The sequence below is a fragment of the Gymnoscopelus braueri genome (genome assembly GCF_963280865.1).
Source record: "Gymnoscopelus braueri genome assembly, chromosome: 14".
Taxonomy (NCBI): Eukaryota; Metazoa; Chordata; class Actinopteri; order Myctophiformes; family Myctophidae; genus Gymnoscopelus; species Gymnoscopelus braueri.
This window is the reverse complement of record NC_137619.1, coordinates 11,224,157-11,246,675: the sequence shown is the minus strand read 5'-3', so window position 1 is coordinate 11,246,675 and position 22,519 is coordinate 11,224,157. Positions and strand designations below refer to the sequence as shown.

General features: G+C 42.6%; 1 protein-coding gene across 1 annotated transcript in view; it reads left to right on the top strand.

The window, feature by feature from the left end:
• Positions 1-22,519, top strand: part of lmbrd1 (LMBR1 domain containing 1) — a 170,812-nt gene that overhangs the window by 94,414 nt on the left and 53,879 nt on the right. The window contains exons 8-9 of the mRNA XM_080448670.1: positions 3,951-4,076; positions 6,631-6,783. Of these exons, the coding sequence (XP_080304796.1) occupies positions 3,951-4,076; positions 6,631-6,783 (279 nt within the window). The remainder of the gene's footprint in view (positions 1-3,950; positions 4,077-6,630; positions 6,784-22,519) is intronic.

Here is a 22,519-nt window from a genome sequence, read left to right as displayed (position 1 = left end):
CTCTCTCTCTCTCTCTCCAGTCACATGATGCTCTTTGAATGATTTCATTCCCCCCCCCCCCCCCCCCCCACCCTTCACCCTGACACATCCATATCCTCTCTCCACGGCACCCGAGGCCCCAGTCCTAGTTATTACTGATCACAGTACATTTTTACAACAAGTTTAACCCATTGAGACCGGGAACGCATCTGTGTCATTTTTTAAAGATTTTTTGGGGCTATTAAAAAAAATAGCAGATCTACAAGCTCGTAGCTCGAGCTTGTAGATCTGCTATTTTTGAAAAATCTTGAAAATTTGTGGAAATCTTTGAATATATATTTTTTAAAGCGAATATTTGTATTTTTCTTTTTAAAACTTATGTTGCTATTTATCTGTGGTTCTTAAACTTTTTCATGGACCCCCAAAAGGATATGTATTTGTCCGCGGACCCCCATCTGAAAATATTTTGTTCCAGGGACCCCCAGAAGCAAAGATTTGAGTTAAAAATTTATATATATATATATTCAAAAAATTGAACACATTTTCACGTTAAAATAGTAATATATAGTAGATCTACTATCTGCAAATAGCAGATCTACAAGCTCATAGCGCGGGACCGAGTGTCGCGCTATGAGCTTGTAGATCTGCTATTTGTGAATAGCCCGAAGAAATCTTAAAAATGACGCGGGGCGCGTTCCCCGGCCTGAATGGCTTAACAAGCACTTATGATTATGTCTGCACTAAGTATATAGGTTCCTGCTGAGTGTGTTTTGGGTTTGTGTGTTTCTGGCGTGTCTACCAAGCGCGCGTTGGAAGGGGGGGGGGGGGGGGGGAGCGCTGCTGCTTTCCCCGGGATCTGGGACAGGTTTTCCTTTTATGAGCGTGTTTGATATTCGGGACATGCTTCGGCCTTAAGAGCTCCATGATTCATTGCAGGAGGCGACATCGCCCATAGCAGAGATCCACAGCAGAGACTAATAATAGTCCAGCCTGACTTAGTATCCCATGTGACTTTCTTAACCCATTAAGACCGGGGGAAAAGCATCCGTGTCGTTTTAGATGTCTTTGGGCTATTCAAAAATAGCAGATCTACAAGCTACAAGCTATGATCTGCATTTTTATTTTTTGTGCAAATCTTTGAAAATATATATATATATATATTTTTTTTTTAAAGGGAACATTTGTAACTCAAATCTTTGCTTCTGGGGGTCCCTGGAACAATATATTTTTAGATGGGGGTCCGCGGCCAAATACATATCATTTTGGGGGTCCTTGACATGGAAAAAGGTTGAGAACCACTGATATTACAGCAACATACGTTTAAAAAATATATACTGTTAGGATGTAGAAGACATTTGTAGAATCCCCAGAAGCAAAGATTTGAGTTAAAAATGTTCGCTTTAACAAATATTTATTAAAAGATTTGCAAAAAAATGTCATTATTTTTCAAAAAAATAGCAGATCTACAAGCTCATAGCGCGGCATGAGCTTGTATATCTGCTATTTTTTTAATAGCCAAAGAAATCAAAAAAATTACACAGATATGTTCCCGGTCTAAAAGGGTTAATGCTACCTAACACTCAGAAACGAGTAAAAGTTGTTTTAGAAAAATATGAGCTCTACAACGTTTCCCCTTGCTGGGGGAAAAAATCTTCAGTGGATAAAAAAAGTAAGCTAGCATTTTTTTTGACAGGGTTGAAGGTTTTATTTTATTTTAAAACCCCTAAAATTGCACGGCGCCAGATTGGTTACGGGAATGGGTGTTGATTGGGCTCTCTTGAAATATCCATCATTTTTAATTAAAGTTCAAACTTACCATATTGTGCCTAACAGGATGTTTCCAATTGCACTCTATCTATCTATCTGCCTATCTGTCTCTCTCTGTCTCATCTGTCTGTCTGTCTGTCTGTCTGTCTGTCTGTCTGTCTGTCTGTCTGTCTGTCTGTCTGTCTGTCATCATGCAGTATATCATCACCTCGTCTATCTGTATTTATTTCAGAAAGGGAAGAATCCTGTGTGTTAATTTAACTACCATCTTGTATCTGCACGTCCTATTACATTCTACCTTCTAGAAATGTCCCCAGATCTTGGATGGGGGACCGGTTCTGTCACATGGGGGCACTGTTAAGCTATAAATTGCACCAGGGCCGTCCATACAAGCCAATGTCATATCCACACAAAATGGTTGCTGCAATTTCACCAACAAAAACACCCAACACAATTACAAATTGCACCATTTTAATATTTTGTATTATTAATATTATTAATTTCTTCCAAGGATGATATAGCCCGGGGAGGCAAGGCACGTTAATATGATTTTCTATGTGTGTGTGCTTAGCTTGGTTTATTCGACGGCGTGTGTTACACGAGTGGTTCTCAAAGTGCGGCCCGGGGACCCCCAGAGGTCCTTGAGGAGTCTGTAATGGATCTGTAACGCTGAGAGTGTGCAAAAATGGCCGTGTTCCATTCTGTACACTCTGTACACAGAGTTGAAATTATCCTATTAACACATTCCCTGCCAGAGGGTTTTTTTTATTTTACTTCCCCCAGTGCCAGTGTTTAAATTTTTTTTACACAGGAGCCGAGATACAGGATTTTAAAGTAATAAGTTAACCAAGGAGTGAATGGAGCTAGAAATCTTTGGATCGTGATATCTCTGGTTCTGTGTGGATAAATTGAAAAAAAAAAGACCAAAAAAAAAAAAAAAAAAGACCAAAAAAAAAAAAACGGTTATACTCGTGGATGGCAGTTTTATGGCAGTAAACGGGTGTATTTTTCATCAACGGTTATACTCGTGATTGGCAGGTAAAGTGTTAAGACCTGAAGACGATTCTATAAATGTCTTCTACATCCTAACGGTTTTTCCCTATGTTTCTATATCAGTGGTGCTCAAACTTTTTCATGTCAAAGGACCCCCAACATTATATGTATTTGGCCGCGGACCCCCATCTCAAAATATTTTGTTCCAGGGACCCCCCAGAAGCAAAGATTTGAGTTAAAAATGTTCGCTTTACAAATATATATATTCAAAGATTTGCACACATTTTCACGACTTTTCAAAAACAGCAGATCTACAAGCTCGAGCTTGTATATCTGCTATTTTTGAATAGACCAAAGTGTAAAATAATGATTTTTAGCTCAAATGAAAAAGTTAAACAGATGCGTTCCAGGTCTTAATGGGTTAACATTGAGGATGTTACTGTGTAGATTGGGCTCCCTGGTGGAGGTAACAATCATATCAAACTGGTCCTTGAAATTAGAACGTTTTCGACAACCACTGTGTTAGGCAGATTCAAGAGTGTTTGTTAGTGAGTGAGTGAGTGAGTGGGAGGATGGATGCACGCACGCAGTGGTGGAGAAAGTACTCGAGTGTTTTACTTAAGTAAAAGTATCAATACTGCAATGTAGAAGTACTCTGTTACAAGTAAAAGTCCGGAATTCGAAATTTACCTGAGGAAAAGTACAAAAGTATTGGTATCAAAAGGTACTTAGAGTACCAAAAGTAAAAGTACTAAAATGTTTGAAAATAGCCGATCTACAAGCTCACAACGCATCGCGATGCGACACGTTGTGAGCTTGTAGATCTGCTATTTTCAAATAGCCTATGTATAAAATAGGGCTAAAGTGGTTAATGTATGTTTTATAATATAATAATTTCTATCTGCAAAGTAACTAGTAACTGAAGGTTTCAAATAATTGTAGTTGGATAAAAGCACAATATTTGCCTCTGAGATGTAGTGGAGTAGAAGTGAAAGTATAGACAATTGGAAATACTCCAGTAAAGTAAAAGTACCTCAAAATTGTACTTAAGTACTGTACTTGAGTAAATGTACTTAGTTACTTTACACCAGACGTGTGTGTGTGTGTGTGTGTGTGTGTGTGTGTGTGTGTGTGTGTGTGTGTGTGTGCCTTCACAGAGAACTGCCTACAATGTTTTTGAGTGTAATGGCTGTTGCTTGGTTGTCTTTCAGGCATACGGTATGTCTGTGCTTCCTCTGAATCTGATAAAAGGCACGCGGAGCGTGGTGTACGAGCGCCTGGAGAACACCGAAGACATCGAGGATGTCGAGCACCAGATTGAAAAGCTGAAAGCCAAGGTTGGTCTCTCTCCACTGACTGGATGAACGGGAAAATATAAAAGCTTGAGAAAGCTCCGGCTTCACAGAGAGTATATGAAATAAACAACGGTTCAAGGTGGCAATAGCTGGGAAAAATAAGTGGAGAATGGAGAGAGAGAAATAATGAAATTGCTAACAAAACAAGAGTTTAATCATGCTCAGGAATAGAAATCTTACAAGTAAATAAAACATTCTTCTCATAATACAAGAGATCTACCGTAGTGTTTATGTAGTTACTTCTGTTTGTTTTTGCCTGCTTCTGTGTGTTTCTCTGTATTTAATACAAAGCCCCATTTTATACTGAAAATAGGCCATCTATAAGCTCACAACGTGTCACAAAACGGCACGTTGTGAGCTTGTAGATCTGCTATTTTTGAGAAATTTGGAAAATAATTGAGAAAATGTTTGGAGAATCTTTTTTTGGGGGGGATTTTTTTTTTGCCTAGAATGAGCCCAAAATAGTGACGGCAGGGTGGAAGTTGTTAAACATGCACACATTTGAAAAATTCACATGCACACCCAGCTCCCAGCTGACCCGCTCTCATCTGTCCCCTTCTCCTGACTCCATGACTGCAATAATGCAACCTGCTCAGCACTTTCCCCTCGCACAGCACCAGCTGGAATGCACTGAAAAACTCACTTGGCCATTATTTGGTGACAACTTTGCCAGATAACTTTTTCTTTTTTTTTTGAGTCGCCACTCGCCATGAATTGATGGCGTACAGTTATTTCCAAAACAGATGAAAGAAAACTAGGGCAAAGTTGAATTCCGCCCATACAAGCAGGTTTACTGATCAATAACTTTTAATATTAGTTTAGTTTAATACAGGGGTGGGCAACTTTGATGATAGAGAGGGCCACTATATTTCCACACTCACTCCAGAGGGCCACATTGTACATACTATGTCACACAAAAGTAGCAAAAATAGCCGATCTACAAGCTCAAAACGCGTCATAGTGCGACACGTTTTGAGCTTGTAGATCTGCTATTTTTGCTTTTTGTTTTGCTATTTTTAAATTGGAATCCTGAAAAGTAACATTTGTATTTAATTTCAAATGCATTCAGTTATACTTATGTTAACTTTATGAACTTAAATACAAATACATTGGACGTAAAAAAGACAATAGCATTTTAATACTAGTCATTAACTCATTCAGTGACTTATTTCTGGCAGTTTGGCTCTGAGTGCCAGAGCCAAAATTCATTGTAAAAAAAAAGTGCTTAGGAGCCGAGATACAGCCTTTTTCAGTAAGAAGTTAAACAAGAAGTGAATGGAGCAGAACATTTTCAAATCATGATATCTTGGGTTCTGAAAAAAAAAAAAAAAAAAAGTTCAGTGGCACAGGGCTTATGATACAACGGACGTCTTAGACGTCGAGTGGCACTGAATGAGTTAAGCTACTAATAGACTGAAGTAATTCAAGCGGGTCATGTTAATGTTTGGAATTGTAACAGCTGTAATAATATATCAACCTGCGGGCCGCATTAAGTGAAGGTGGGGGCCGCTTGTGGCCGCCAGTTGCCCATGTATGGTTTAATACTTTGGATCACAGTTCTCTAGCGTAACAAAAAATAATAGGTCACCAATATCACTAAATGGGCAGAAACAAAGAACAGGTCTTATTCTATTATTGTTATCAGAATCTGCTCTGTTTATTATTATAACACCTCTAGTTCCCTCCATCACAGAACACAGAAGCAACAGATAAATATGATGGACAATATTTGCACTTACAGTACTAGTATATCATGCCAACATTACTGTAAAACTAACCAAAGTTGAAAATGTGATGACGAGTATTTAGTCTGTTTTGATGATTGGAACGTGTAGCAGTGTGTAAATAATTTGCTAACGAGTGTAATTTGCTATTTTCTGGAAGACTAATTGAGCAGTGGTGTCAAAACTATTAAATCTCATCACCTATTTAACCACTTACTAAAATATGAACTATAAAATGTTATAATACTAATTGTCCGATTTGTTCTGGAGTAGTAATTCCCCTTCCTCGTGATCCCTGATCATTCACCAGACATTTCAATTACTGCGAGGATTACATTTACAGGATTTACTTAACCCATTAAGGCCTGAGGTTCCGATTCTACAAAATGTCTTCTCAATCCTAACATTGTTTTTAAAAAAAATATATGTTTCTGTATCAGTGGTTCTCAAACGTTTTCGTGTCAAGCACCACCAAAATTATATGTATTTGGCCGAGGACCCCCATCTCAAAATATTTTGTTCCAGGGACCCCCCAGAAGCAAAGATTTGAGTTTAAAAAAATCGCTTTAAAAATAGGAGATCTACAAGCTCGTAGCGCGGCACTCGGTGCCGCGCTATGAGCTTGTAGATCTGCTATTTTTGAATAGCCAAAGTGTAAAATAATGCTTTTTTAACTAAAATAAAAAAATGACACAGATACGTTCCAGGTCTTAATGGGTTAATGTGTGGGTGCATGTTATACAACTCTCAGCAGCCTATAACAAAGACAAAGCTGTGTAAGTGCTTATGTGTGTTTTGTTAATTAACGGCAGTGTATGGACGGACGTCCCCTGTCCTCGAGGGATCGACACAGCCTGCAGGAGCTGGAGGGCAGACTGCAGGTCCTGCAGCGCAGGGAGAGACACCTGGAAATTGCGGAGAGGAACTGCTGTACCAAAGTAGGCCGTGCCCTCAGACCTTTTAAGGTGAGCCGTACCATATGGTCTAGTTGCACCCTCGAAAAACAGTGTCTTCATTTCCTGCAAAGTTCATTTACCTGCCTGCCTGCCTGCCTGTTTTTTTTTTTTTTTTTTCCGTCTCTCTCAAAGCCCATCTTGTCGTTGTCGGGTGGAAAACCAATTATAACCTACTTTGCAATAGATCCGATGCAGTGTTGATTTTGACAGCACATTTTTATTTAGTTTTAGTCAGTCTTTTGAATACATTTTCATTTAGTTTTAGTCATATTTTTTTTTCATCTGAAATGTTTTAGTTTTAGTCTAGCTTTAGGGGACAAAATATCATAAGATTTCAGTCGACTAAATCTACAGTTGATTTAGTCGACTAAAATGTATTAACACATTGGGTGCCAGAGGTTTATTAAAATATTATACGTTGAGTGCCTGCATTTCTTCCATCCACTTGCGTTATACGTTTCGTGCTGTAGAAGCCCCGACGCGGAAGTGCATGTAAACAAAGCGTGCGTGCGAGACGGCGGAGGGTCCCGACTAACGCCTGGAACAATAATATTTCCAACGCGACCCTCCATTGCAGCGTGATCGCCGATCGAAAACGGCTCGTTTTCACCACGTTAAAAAGAAATGGAGATATTAAGCTTTTAGTCAAGGAGATAACATTGAAAACGCCGACCGGAAGGATTTTTGACATGGAGCCAGATCCAGCCTCTTCTTCTCAGAAACTCCTTGGGTGATGTCAAAGTTTCGTTTTAGCGCCCCACGTGGCCCACATGTATAAAAATAGAATTGGGTCAAAAACGGTCCGGACCGTTTTCGGCACTTCTCGTTTGGATCCTCAAAAACGGTTCGGACCGTTTTTGGCATTCAATGTGTTAAGGCGGGCCGTGATGGCGTCGTTATGCCTGATTTTACACTTGGTTGCGTGCTGAAAATAGCATACTGTATCTATAAGCTCACAACGCGTCCCGGTGCGTTGTGGGCTTGTAGGTCAACTGTTTTTGAAAAAAAAAAAAAACAGTTTTTAGTGTTGCACGCCACTCTAAGATGAAGTTAGTGAACAAACAAAAAAAACTAAAGTTGAACTATGAAGATTCAAGGTTTCTGCCTGACAGTGACGATATGCGTTATGGGTAGGGTAGTATCCAGGTTGTTATCTCCAGTATATTGTAACATTGATTATTGATCTGTCCAAGAAAATACAATTGCAAGATGTCCATCTGGCATGTTTAGCGGGTTGACTCCGCCTCACAGTATACTTGACCATTTTCTAAAGCAGACCGCTTTTGCTTGATTGTTGGAGAAGCCATTGGTTTCAGTTCATTTCACTGTGGTATGAAAATCAATATGCAAAGACCTGAACATTTCTTTGAACAGGTAATCCAACATGTTATTTGGGGGTCATAAAAAGTTGTGTCTTGACCACATGATCCCTAGCGTCCATGTCATAATAGGTCAACATTTGGGTTTAAGTTGTTAAAGGGATACTTCACTTTCGGGCCGGGGAAACATTTAAAAAATATATTAAAAATAAATGAAAAAAGTTATGGAAAATTCATGGCCCCCTCACGCATTAGAGTGTCCTACTAATGCGTGAGGGGGCCATGAATTTTCCATAACTTTTTTCATTTATTTTTAATATTTTTTTTAAATGTCTCCCCGGCCCTAAAGTGAAGTATCCCTTTAAGTTGTTGTTAACTCTCTCAGTGCCACGCCCCGAGATATCCTGAGTTTTTCCCGAGTACCCTCAGTGCCAGCACGAGAAATCCCGAGTTTTTACTTTTGACTGTGGTCGCGCTATACTGTTTATTTTTCATGATCACCTTCGCTTCCTGACTCCTTCAGACTCATTGGGTTCCGGTTTCATGACGCAGATTCCGTTTCCGGTTCTAATTTTTTTCCCGCGATCATTTTTGGCCAGAATAGGGAAAGTCACGGTTTTTCACACGGTATAAAAAACAAACGGAGAGGTCCACGTCTACTCTCTTTGGTCTGGGTGACGATCAGTCATCGTAGTCGTGTATCACATCGTAATTTAGCCCGATCAACGATTGTCAAAAATGTCAACATCCGGTTATGACCGGATATGACGTGAGCCTGTTTGGGAGGGGGCGAGTGAGCCAGCGAGGTCATCAATGTGTCGATTTGTTGCTCTCTACTGGTAGAACTGTATTATGGGTTTAAAACCCCAATCAGATCATTTATTTGAATGAAAAATTTAAAAAAACGCAAATTGCTGGCACTGGGGGAGTACTTTATGATACTCTTGGCACTGAAAGAGTTAAGTTGTTAATGCATTTGAAAATGTGGAATGATTTGAATAGGCTAGCTGCAAATATTCCCTAGATTGATTTACGAGCGAAATTCAAATGTCCATGACTTATTAACCGCTCAATTACGTTTAGCTAACATTGATTCAGTTATTCAGGTCAGTTTGATAACATTTTGATAACTTTGGCCAAAATGTAAACAAACGCTAAGTCTAAAAATAAAGTAATTAACGGGAAAATGGTCTATGTTTATGTGCAAGTCAAAGTCAGTGACATTGACACCGGGGAGGTCCTTTAAAGGATGCCTCCAGTGTTTTTCTTTCTTTCATTATTTTTCCATGCGGAGAGAAAAAAAAAAAGAAGCTAAATGTTTGTTTATAACTATTAACACAGCAAAGTGGGATCTATTTGTTGCAGCACAGTGATACACAGTGGTGGAAAGTAACTAAGTACATTTACTTAAGTACTGTACTTAAGTACAATTTTGAGGTATTTGTACTTTACTTGAGTATTTCCAATTTTCAGTACTTTTACTTCTACTCCACTACATCTCAGAGGCAAATATTGTACTTTTACTCCACTACAATTATTTGAAAACTTCAGTTACTAGTTACTTTTCAGATATAAACTATGATATAATGAAACATACATTAACCACTTTAACCCTATTTTATACATAGGCTATTTGAAAATAGCAGATCTACAAGCTCACAACGCGTCGCATCGCGACGCGTTGTGAGCTTGTAGATCGGCTATTTTCAAATATTTAGTACTTTTACTTTTGGTACTTTAAGTACATTTTGATGCCAATACTTTTGTACTTTTACTCAAGTAAATTTTTAATTTTGGATTTTTACTTGTAACAGAGTATTTTTATATTGCAGTATTGGTACTTTTACGTAAGTAAAGAATTTGAGTACTTTTTCCACCACTGGCGATTTGTAATACTGAAATTCATGGCATCTAACATAATTTAGGCAGACATGGCAACTAGAAAATCTCTACCCAGGGCTGTGTCAGTTGTGGGGTGCAGCCATCAGGACACACGGAAGCCGCAGGGGGGACATACGAGTTTGTACGATAGACGCTGCAACTGTTCGCTATAATGGTGATGTGAAAGCGGTTTTGGAGGTGTCTTCTGGGGTTCATTATATAAACTGTTATTTTTTTTTTATTGGCAATATACAGTGACATTTGTTGCATTTGTGGTGCCCCCTATGGGTTTAAGTGAAATCACTCTGTGCATTGATTAGAGGCCCATCAGTGTGTTTGGGACATATCGGACACTGTGTTCATGATTTGTGCCATTTGTTGCAAAATGGGCCCCTCCCGCAAAATTCGGAATTGAATATAAAAAATCTGAACGATACATCTTGATCACATGACTCCAGAGAGAATGCGTACCGATTTGCGTGAGTTTTGGACATAATCTGTAGCAAAAAGGCGTGTTTTGAGTTTATTATTTTTATTTTATTGTACGACCGAGTTACAGGCCTAAACGCGAAGCGGCCTGTTATCGCACCATCATGAGTCCTATTTTAAAACTTGGTGGTGGAGGTTCTTCCTTGGTGTACTGGGAGCAACGTTTGACGCCAATGGGTCCTGCGGTGCCCGAGATTAGCTGCTCACAGACTAGCCTCGATCTCCTGACGGACAGATTGATGAACCAATGGGATTTTTCTCCAGAGATTTTGAACCCGCCCCTCTATGCCAGATATGAGACACGCTAGGGCAGTCTACTCACAGACAAACAGACAGAATCACGGGAGCGAAACCGTGTAACTTACCAAAATTGCCAAAAAACAAAGCTAGTGGGCAAACACAAGACTATTGCAATTGGCCACATTGACCACATAGCTAGTCAGTAACTCAGATTAAGGACATGGCAGCTTGTATCATTAGCATGCTGAAATTAATTGAATTAGCGTGATAAAATACCATAGCAGAGTGATAATAGACTGATGAAATGTTAATATGGCTGCCTTCTGGTCATTTGGGGCGAGCCAATGTGCCCCTTCCTCCCCGTCTGAGTTGTTGTTTGCTGCTAACTTTACTCCAGCACCCCTGAGGTAATTGGGTCAAATATTTAATGTGCAGGATATTCATTTGCTGTGTAGGTGAAGACACCCTTGAGAAAGTGGTTGAAAATAATAAAAACCTGAATGTGTGCTGCAGGGAGGCAGACGATGGTCCAAATGAAGTGGACCTGATATGGTCTCAGTGGACGTAGAGCTATTCTGGACATGTCACAATAGGTGAACACTCTGCAAAAAAATGGATGAATATTATTAGGCCTGTCACAATTATTACGTAATCGCCTAATCGCAGTTATTTGAGATCATCGCAATTATTGCTTGCATAATCGTCGTAATCGTCAAATTCATTTCCATGTTAAAAAAGTCTAAATGAGTGGAAATAGCAGATCTAGGTCGCAAAAATGTATTAACATTTTTGCAAGAATGCATACCTCTATAGATAATGACACAATCTCTCACCAACAATTACACCAATTTTGTTGTATTTTTTACAACATACAAAATTGTAAAACATTCAATCCTTGGATTTACAAAAGCTACAAAAGGTGTTAAGTTGACCATTGAAAAGCCCTCGTTTCAGATCCAAACTGCAGTTCTTTGAACAGCAGTCATTTGTGCTGTGTGTACATTGTTGCTCCTCTGTCGTGCTGCATTCACGCTAGCAGTGACAAAGCAAGGATACTAGTCATTTCCAATGGAAGCCAGTGAAATGAAGCCACAAACCGATGCCCCACATTTGTCACTAGGTGACATAAAGAAGTTCTGCTGGTATCAACTTTTTCCACTGCTCCAATGATGCATTGAACCATCAATCATATATTTTAGTTTCACCATTTGCATTTTCACTTCCCTTCTCTCTCCCCACAATTCATTTAGTTTTGGCTTTTTGATCCCTTTTTCTCGGCTAATATAGTGCCTGACACTCATTGAAGCGCTGCTTATGCTTGGGTAAGTGTCGGGGGGCAGACACGCTCGAATAAACATATCGTTTAATAGTGTTCAGAGAAGTTGTCCATAAACACGTTTATGTGGAATGGTTACTGTGAAAAATATACCAGTGAAAGATTGTGTTATTTGGTTTAATTGAAAAAGTTACACAGTATGACTTCCACTCATACCACAGAGCTTTAACACCATAATGTGGTTATACTCTGCATCTGCAGACAATGGCTGGTAGAATAATGAATAGAAGAAATAGGAACCCTACATAGCTTGCTGGAGAACCCTATGACAATTGTTGCCGCTGCGATAGCGGCACATCAGTGGGCTGGGTGGAGATGATGTGTGGGTGGTTTTGGCAGATTGGCAGTTGAATAAAATCTTGTGGCTAATAAAAATGCTTTTGTAGTCGGAAGAAGTCATCTCAAGATAGTTATATGTGGCAACATTTTCATCATTCCATATCTAGTCATATTTAATTGATTAGCTAGGAGACCCGCGGAGCAAAATTACCCAGCCAATTATTTTCTTTTCTTTTGCACCAAGTAACTTTTTGGTTGGCAACTTCCCTGTTGTAATACATTTATTTTCCATCAATAATATATCTGACAGTGTTTCTTATGTTGATACTGCCCACACCTACTTTCAACTGTCATTTTATAAACATAATTGCCCATGTTGTGTACAAGTGTCAGCCTTTTTAACCCATTAAGACCTGAGGCCGATTCTAAAAATGTTTTCTAAATCCTAAACAGTTTTTTGAAAATAATGTATAACATGTTTTTTCACGATTTTTCAAAAATAGCAGATATACAAGCTGAGCTTGTAGAAATGCTTGTAGAAATGAAAAAAAAAGAGCTTGTAGAAATGAAAAAAGTGGAGTTAGGAGGTTTTGTTCATCATTGATAAGAACAGCTAAAAAGCTCACAATGAGGTTGGAGGTCAAAAGGGGGTGGAGCCTGGAGTCAACAAAACCAGCTAACTCCACCGGAGTAGCTGGAGCAGAAAGTTTGAGGATCCAATGGAGTTAGCTGGTTTTGTCAGAAGCACTTTTTAATGCTTTTCATTGGTTAAATATTTTTTTTACCAACACACAGACGTCTGTGTGTTGGTAAAACAAATATTTATGGAAAAAATGCGAAAGCGTGAAAATTGAGTTAGCTGGTTCCTGCCGGGCAACAACGATATATTAAAATGTATCAAAAGTTCTTTTGGTAAAAAAATATCACCATGCGTCATTAGGTGACACGTTGTGAGCTTGTAGATATACTATTTTCGCTATTTGTTATACAATGAAGCATATACTATAGGGTGTAAATGATCAAGAAACCACTGCCCCCCCTCTGTTTTTTATCTATTTATTTTGTACAAATGCACCCTGTGCAAAATGCATAAGGAAGGTATTAGCCTAATCCACATTCCAATATCTTGAATCAAATGAAGCGTGCCTCTTCCAAGCTTTAACCCCTTAAGACCCGAAGCCGATTCTACAAATGTCTTCTAAATCCCAACAGTATTCTGAAAAACGTATGTTTCTATATCAAGTGCAGCTCAAACTTTTCCATGTCAAGGACCCCCAAAATGATATATATTTGGCCGCGGACCCTCATCTCAAAATATTTATTTCCAGGGACCACCCAGAAGAAAAGAATTGAGTAAAAAATGTTCGCTTTAAAAAGAATATAAATATATTCATTTCCACACATTTTCTCGATTTTTCAAAAATAGCAGATCTACAAGCTCATAGTGCGGCACTCGGTGCCGCACTATGAGCTTGTAGATCTGCTATTTTTGAATAGCCAAAAGTGTAAAATAATGTTTTTTTAGCTCAAATAAAAAAATGACACAGATGCGTTCCAGGTCTTAATGGGTTAAATTGTTTTTTTTTCCCTCTCCCTTCTTCGTGATAATCCTTTCTTTGTGCTTATACAGTATAATATTCTCATCTGGACCCCGCTCTACATTTACTTTTCAGTTCTACTTTTCCACATAACTGCATATCTCTACACTAGTGTCCCAGGGGAACGCTCTTCACCTACTTGAGTCTCAAGTCTCTCAGGGAGGGTCTTGCGTTTCTCAGGGAGTGTGTCTGGTTCCACAGGGGGGAGAGAACCAAAGCAGTCACCACAACGCACAAAGGCCTCTTTGATTGCCTTTTTTTCTTTCCTTTCCTTTTTTCTTTTCTTTTCTTTTCTTTTCTTTTTTTTTTTTTAGATGGGCAGGAAAGACGACACCTGGATCTCATGCATACATTTTTGGAAATCGTTTGACTGTGTTTCCACTTCATCCTGTCATAATCCAGGGCAACACTCAGAACTACGCTGTAAAAATCCAGTGTTCATTAAGACCGGGAACGCATTTGTGTAATTTTTTTAAGATTTCCTTGGCTATTCAAAAAATAGCAGATCTACAAGCTCATAGCGCGGCACCGAGTGCCGCGCTACGAGCTTGTAGATCTGCTATTTTTGAAAAATCTTGAACATTAATGCGAATATTTGAATATGTATCTTTTTTGAAGGGGACATTTCAACTCAAATCTTTGCGTCCCTGGAACAAAACATTTGACAAATGTTTGCTTTGAATAAATACATATTCAAAGATTTGCACAAAAATGGCAGATCTACAAGCTCACAGTGCGGCACTCGTTGCCGCACTATGAGCTTGTATATCTGCTGTTTTTGAATAGCCAAAAAAATTACACAAATTCTTTCCCGGTCTAAATGGGTTAAACTCTTGAGAGTGTACAAATGGGACCAAACGGACCCATAAGGGTCCGTGTGGTCCCATTTGTAAATGAACACTGCCGATTTTACTCTGCGGTGGTACAGTGAGATGTACAGTATGGATTCAAGCGTATTCCAGCTAGCGTTTGTTTGATGTTCTGTGATGTCTTTGTTTGAGTTTTAGAGACACAATGTATGTTTGTGACAAAGATTATTCCATATGTTGTCTAATCTCTCAAGAACAGATTCTGCTCTGCGTTTGAATCTGTCGGGGGGGTTCGTCATATCGCGTACGCACTGGCCTACAAGTGGGCGTGCCTTCAGATCAGGAAGCAGGCCGCGCTTTACCCAATCAAATGTAGTGGGCGGGACTTACGTGTCTGCCGATCCTTCCCCACTAGAAACAAACCGAAACTCATTTAACAATAGCGTCCTCGGAGCAGACAAAACCACAGAAAGATATTCACATTTTAACTTGCTCTTTCATCATAGAAACAAGTGGGCTTATAACCAAAACGGTCCATGTTCTCTGGGAGAAGTGGTGTTAGTGTTCCGTGTAGAAATATTGTTAGTGGGAATGAAAACATAGTCGCACCAACCGGAAGTGAAAGGCTGAAGGCAGACCAAAACCCTGGTTTCCTTTCGCACGGGTGCTCCATTTAGCCCCCCCAAGTGAAATAATAAAAAAACAGCAGAGGGCGCTGTTTTTCCTTTTCATTTGGCGATGGGTTCCCAGATTGTATGTTGTCACACAGTAGTGTTGTGTAGGCAGATGATCGGAGATCTCCGCCCGCTGATACATCTGGTGACATCTAAATTCAGCATAGGGGCAACGAAAATGTAGATAAAAAAAATATCTGCTTTGAACTTGGAGGGCAGTCCATATTGGTATACTGTAATATCAGAATTGGTTTTCAAAGCAATGGGCGTAGGTTTGTCAGCGGAGGCTATTCAATGACGTTCTAGCCCATATATTGACTTTGACGCTTCAATTGATTGTACGTGTCACCAGACGTATCATTAGGCGGACATCTCTGATCGTCTGGCTACCCGAGGCCACACAACGACTACACTATAGCATTAGTTCTCAAAGTGGGGTCCGGGGACCCCCAGGGGTCCTTGAGGGAGTTCCAGGGGGTCCCCAGCTAAATGATGGATACCGGTAGTTAGGAACCAAATGGACCCTTATGGGTCTGTAACTCTGAGAGTGTACAAATGGAACCAAATGGACCCGCATTTGTACACTCTCAGAGTTAAATTAAAATGTATTTTACAATATAAATTGGGGTCCCAGATATAGAAATGTCATTACATGGGGGTCCGTAGCCTAATGTGTGTCAAACTGGGGGTCCTTGGAATTCAAATGGTTGACAAACACTGCTAGAGCTGTAAAAAAAATCTTCTCTTATGGGGGTCCCTGGCCTTAGTGGCCTATCTTTTCAAATGGGGGTCCGCGGGCTAAAAAGTGTCAATTTGGCATGAGAAAGTGTGAGAACCACTGCACTATAGCATATCCCTGCATCATAACAAGTCTGGCTAGTTCAGCTTTCGTTCTGAAGCAGTATACTGTAAGTGAAATGTCATGAAACGTTATGTAATTATGTGGAAATGGAGAGATTGTCATCACATTTAGAGTTTCGTAGGAATGTGTTTAAGCAGTGGTGGAAAAAGTACAAACATGTTTTACTTAAGTAAAAAGTATTAATACTGCAATATAGAAATACTCTGTTACAAGTGAAAGCCCAGATTTCAATATGTACTTGAGTAAAACTGCAAAAGTATTGGTATCAAAATATACTTAAAGTACAAAAGTAAGAGTACTCATTGTGTAGTGCATAGTTTGGCCAAAATGTATATAGGGCTGAAGTGGTTAGTGTGTTTTGCGATAATAATCAAAGTAAAAAAAGTATCTAGTAACTCAAGTTTTCAAATAATTGTAGTGGAGTAGTACAATATTTGCCTCTGATACTGTATGTAGTGGAGTAGAAGTAAAAGTACTGAAAACTGGAAATACTCCAAGAAAGTAAAAAATACCTCAAAATTGTACTTAAGTACAGTACTTGAGTAAATGTACTTAGTTACTTTACACCACTGTATTAAAGTAAATCAAGAAAAAAAAAACTATGACCACCTGATGCCAAGCGGCCGTATTTAAATAGCAGTCATTAATGTGCCATTAAGCTGTTTAACAGCTAGTGCTCTGTTGTAATGACGGTGGACATTTGAGTTAAATTGCTTTCCCTTTGACTTTTGACTGGGAAACTAAACAGAATTCTTAAAAGTCAAGAAGGGAGCGCCCACGCAGTGTTCGTGTGGAGGAATATCTGAGGTCCTTTTTAAGCTGCCATTCATTAGTTCTCCCTATCAAAAGAAACTAGAGGTTACGAATGTAACCCCGGTTTTAGTAGGTTCGGAGTTTACTACTCACTATGGGATATCAGCGCCCTCAGGCGATGAGACAGAGCAACACACACGCTCCCGGTGCCAATACTGATTGGCTAAGGGTATGTCACGAGTCCGGAAGACCCGGGAGTATAAAGCTCCCTCGTGACGTAGGCTCTTCCTCTTAACATTCTCCTCTCTGCATGCCAAATGCGCACAGAAAGGGGTGTCTGGTGAGTAGTAAACTCCGAACCTACTAAAACCGGGGTTACATTCGTAACCTCTAGTTTTACCACGGTTCTCCGTTTACTACTCACTATGGGATTCATAAACCCCCCTTGAGGTAATGAGCCACACAACCCTGACAACCCCGCACGCCCCTCAGCTCCTAGGTCACGTCCCCCCCGGACGTGACCTAAGACCCCCAGGCCATAGGTCCACGACCTCACGGCCCCTGGGCGCCCCCCCAGCCCACCGGGCTGGGGTGCGGGATAGATAACAAGAGTAGGCCCTGACAGACTCTAGAGTCTGCCCTATTTACTAACAGGCAGACACAGTCCACCTCATAATAATGAGGAGCAGGGCCCTATCCCCAAGACACAGCCCTGCTGGTCCCAAGGAAACCTAAAGAGGAAGTCGGAAGATATGGAGAAAAGGCCCCAAGCCTACTCCCTATCCTCCACTGACCTGGAGGCAGCAGCCACACCCAGGACAGCGTGCGCCATTGATGACGCCGCCACGTCCAGACTGTAAAAGGCCGCAAAAGTCGACGGCGACGACCAATTTGCAGCCGCACAAATCTCCTGGATCGAAGCTCCCTTGTAGAGAGTCCAGGACGTAGCCATGCCTCTAGTAGAGTGGGCCCTCAGACCCCCCGGGACAGGGACACCACTACTCACATAAGCCAGCTTAATGGCATCACGGATCCATCTAGAAAGCGTCGCTTTGGTGACCGCCTTCCTCTGAACCCCCACGCCAAAAGAGACAAAGAGTTGTGTCGATGAGCGACTGGCCGCCGTCCTCTGGCAATAGAGCTTCAAGCTCTCACCGGGCAGAGGCAATGTAACCGCCTGTCCTCCGCCGAAGCGAAGGGAGGCGGATGAAAAGCCACCAATTCAACCGGATCTGGGGCCACCACCCCGGTCTTTGTAACGAACGCCAGGTTTGGTTTAAGCAAAACCTTCCTGTCGTTGTTCAGAAAATTCATGCACTCCGGGCTCACCGAGAGCGCATGCAAGTCACTGACCCGTTTAGCCGTGGACAGGGCCACCAAAAGGACCGTTTTTAGACTAATGACCTTCAGGTCCATAGACTCAAAAGGCTCGAACGGGTGACGGCACAGTGCCTCCAGCACCACCGTCAACTCCCAGACTGGGAACAGTGGCCTGTTGACCGGTCTAGCCCTTCTGGCGCCGTTCATAAATCGGCGCACGAAGTTATGCTGACCCACCGTCTTGCCATCGTCGAAACCTAGGTGGCAAGCCGAAATGGCAGCCAAATACACTTTCACCGTCGAGAAGGATAAACCCTGATTTAGCCTTCCCTGCAGAAAGTAAGAATGCTACACATCGAGGCCTGGAAAGCCACCACCACTGGTGACTGTTCCAACCCCCATCTGACCTCGTAAGCATTCCTCGTGGACACGGCCCTTGCGCCCTGGATGGTAGCCATCACGTCAGGGGGAAGGCCACACGAGCTCAAATTCACCCTCTCATGGGCCAGACCCATAGGTCTAGGTCCTGAGGGCGTCCCCCCTCCCTGCCGCAGCAAGTCCCTGCCGACAAGGAGGGCCCAAGGCACGTCGTGAAGGAGAGGAGCTTATCTCCTGACCTCTACGTGTCCCATGCTGGGGCCACCAGCAACATCAACAACCCTCGGAGCCTGACCCTCCCCCACATGGGGAGGATCAGCTCTATTGGTGGGAAAGCACAAAGCAGTTCGTTCAGGAGGCTCGGCACCTGGAACGCCTGAATGGACGCGAGACGTGAGTCGCATCACAGCGCCATCTCGCACGCCAATCCGTCCAACACCAGGGAGGCCAAACCTTCCTGCTTGTTGACATAGCACATGGTCGCGGTGTTGTATGTTCTGATTGAGACAGAACAACCCGGAAACCGAGCACCGAACTGTTTGAGAGCGAGGAAAAACCCCGTGAGGCTGGCGTCCGTGGTGATGACCTTCTGTGATATCACAGCGCCTATACTGACCCCCTGGGACAGAAAAGCCACCTGCGACCACGATCCGAGTGTCTCCACGACACCCTGTAAACACCACCACTTGCTGAAAGCCTGAGGTGAGTGGGATCCGAAGAGCCCGCTGCCACCTCTATACAGGTCTCATGTAGAACCTGCCCAAGCGGATTAGGTGAATGACTGAAGCCATGAGACTCACCGCCTGCATGCTTAGTTTGTAAGTGACTTGACGCCCTACGCGAAAAGACCTCACACAAGCTAAGACGCTGTCAAACCTGCCCTTGGACAGCCGCGTTCTGAGCGTGTTCGAGTCCAGCGAGATCCCCCAGAAGGTGGTCCGCTGAGATGGAACCAGAACGCTCTTCTGGACGTTGATTGTGAACATAGCGACGTCAGGTGGGAGAGGGCCACGGCCGTGTGCCGTGCCACCTCCTCCTCTGAGCCAGCAATTAACCAGTCGTCGAAGTTAAGTCGACAGACCGATCCCCTGTCGCCGCAGTGGAGCTATGGCCGCATTGGTACACTGCACGAGCACTCGCAGGCTCAATGACATACCAAAGGGAAAAACCGTGTACTCGTACACTCCCCTTTGTAGCCGAAGTGCAGGAATTCTCTGTGTGGAGGCCAGACTGGAACGTGGAGGCAAGCAACCTAGAGGTTGATGCCCGCCCATCAGTGCCCCTGATGTACCGTTTTGCAACAGCTTTTACGGTCGTCAACCAAGAAATGGATACTTGTTGAGGCCCTTCAGATTCAGAAAGGGCCGTACGCCCCCCCCCCCCTTTTTCTCACCAGAAAAAGCTTTGAACAGAAACCCAGTCGGTTCTGATTCGTAGATATTTCTCTGGTAACGCTCATGCTCAAGAGAGAGAGAGAGAACCTTCTCTCTTAGAGTCGTGGCTGCTTTTATCTTCCGCATGAGAGAGACACACTCGTCTGACATAGGAAGTAACACAAGGCATGTGGAAAACACACCAGTTCAACCACAATGTGTTGTTGTTGTTCAGGGGAGCCTGGCCAGTACAACCACAGTGTGTCACTGCCGTACTGAGCTTAACCAGTAAACACAGTGCAACGCTGATGTACTGGGATAAAAACAGATTCGGATTGCAACCCTCCCAAAAGCTGCTCACCGAGCGAGCGAGTCGGGAGGGGGCGCTGCTGTTATCAGTCCCGTGGGCAACGTGCACATTTCCACGGGGACCGATGACGTCGCCACGTGGTCCAGCGGACTCGTACTGTGGCGTCCATTAGAGACCGTTAGTGTCTGCCATGCTGTGAAACAGGCCTGTCAGGCACAAAGGGCTCATAGAGGAGGCCATCGACGCCCAGGGACCCCCTGGGACCCCTAGCGTCGTGACCTCCTGACCGGGGCCGGATTACGTGCTTGTGTATTTTAAGACATTTTAAAGGAACAAAATAAAGCACAGAGACAGTGTAAAACAACATAAAAAGTTTAACATACTCTTATGAAAACCTTTTATGTGTGTCTCAAAGCACTCAGTGAACCTGAGCCTCCATCGTGGTAGTGTAGACAAAGGGCTAACTAGCTTAGTTTGTAAGCTTAGCCTGGTCTAGTCTAGCCTAGCTACAGGTCGCTTTTAGCCTTTAGCTGCTACCTGTAGCTGTTTGGCTAACCAAGAACGAAGGAGAGCTATGCCCACCGCAGCGTTGTTTTAGGGGACTGGCTAAGCGCTGCACCAAAACAACACTGCTCTTTAACTGTGTCGATGTTAGTGAGGCTAGTCAGCCGCTAAGTGAAACAACATCAGCCTGACTCTATGGGCTCATAAAAGGAGGCCTTCGACGCCCAGGGACCCCCTGGGACCCCTAGCGTCGTGACCTCCTGGCCGGGGCTGGATAATGTGCTTGTGTATTTTAGTACATTTTTAATGCAACAAAATAAAGCACAAAGACAGTGTAAAACAACATAAACAGTTTAACATACTCTTATGAAAACCCTTTATGTTTAATTGTCTCAAGGCACCCAGTGAACCTGAGCCTCCATCGTGGTAGTGTAGACAAAGGGCTAACTAGCTTAGCCTGTAAGCTTAGCCTGGTCTAGTCTAGCCTAGCTACAGGTCGCCTTTAGCCTTTAGCTGCTACCTGTAGTTGTTTGGCTAACCAAGAACGAAGGAGAGCTATGGCCACCACGTGTTGTTTTAGGGGACTGTCTAAGCACTGCACCAAAACAACACTGCTCTTTAACTGTGTCGATGTTAGTGAGGCTAGTCAGCCACTAAGTGAAAACAACAGCATCCTGACTGGAGGCTATGCCAACCTAGCATACCATAGCTAGTAATAGTCACGGCTAACTCACCAAGAGTGAAGAGACGTTGACATCCGTTTCCATGGAAACAGGTGACGTCGACACCTAACCCACGGGGCCCGTGCAAGCGTGGGGGTCACGTGACTGAGTACGGAAGCATTCCACGCTGCTCCCTTGTGTTTACAAAGTCCGTCGCCATCTTGTCTAGGCTTCTTGGCCTGGCTAAAGGAAGCGACGGAGCCACCTCCACCGAAGGAAGCACTCTGTCGCCCTCCAGAGGCTGGCGTGACACGGTGCTTGGCAGGTTGTAAATATTGGGGTGACCTTCGACCCGCGCCGCCATCTTGCAAACCTTCCTTCCCACAGTGGGCCTCTGGCGCCCTCTGCCGGATGGATGGTAGAATTGGAAATTTTTTGGCGTGACCCATGTACACTGGCATATAGAATTAGCAATGGGTTTATTACCTTTGTCTTGTTCATATCATGCACAGTATTCATCCCAGCAGCGTTTGGAAAGTCACCAAGGGACTTTCCAAGCGCTTTGGGCTTATAAGGGGTGGTTATCAACACGGGGACCACCTAGTGATCCCTATGCATCGATGCACCCCGACAGTTGTCGAAAACAGGCAGAGAAGTATCCCATTATTGTCTATCATGCTGTGAAGGCAGGCCTGATAGGCACAATGGGCTTATAGAGGAGGGCATCGACGCCCGGGGACCCCCAGGGACCCCTAGCGTCGTGACCTCCTGACCGGGGCTGGATAGTGTGCTTGTGTATTTTGGGAAAATTTAATGGAACAGAATAAAACACAGAACAGTGGAAACAGCATAAACAGTTCAACATACTCTTATGAAAACCCTTTATGCGTCTCAAAGCACCCGATTGTAGCCTCGTTCTTCGTGGTACAGACGCCGGCTCTGAAGAGGCTAACGAGCT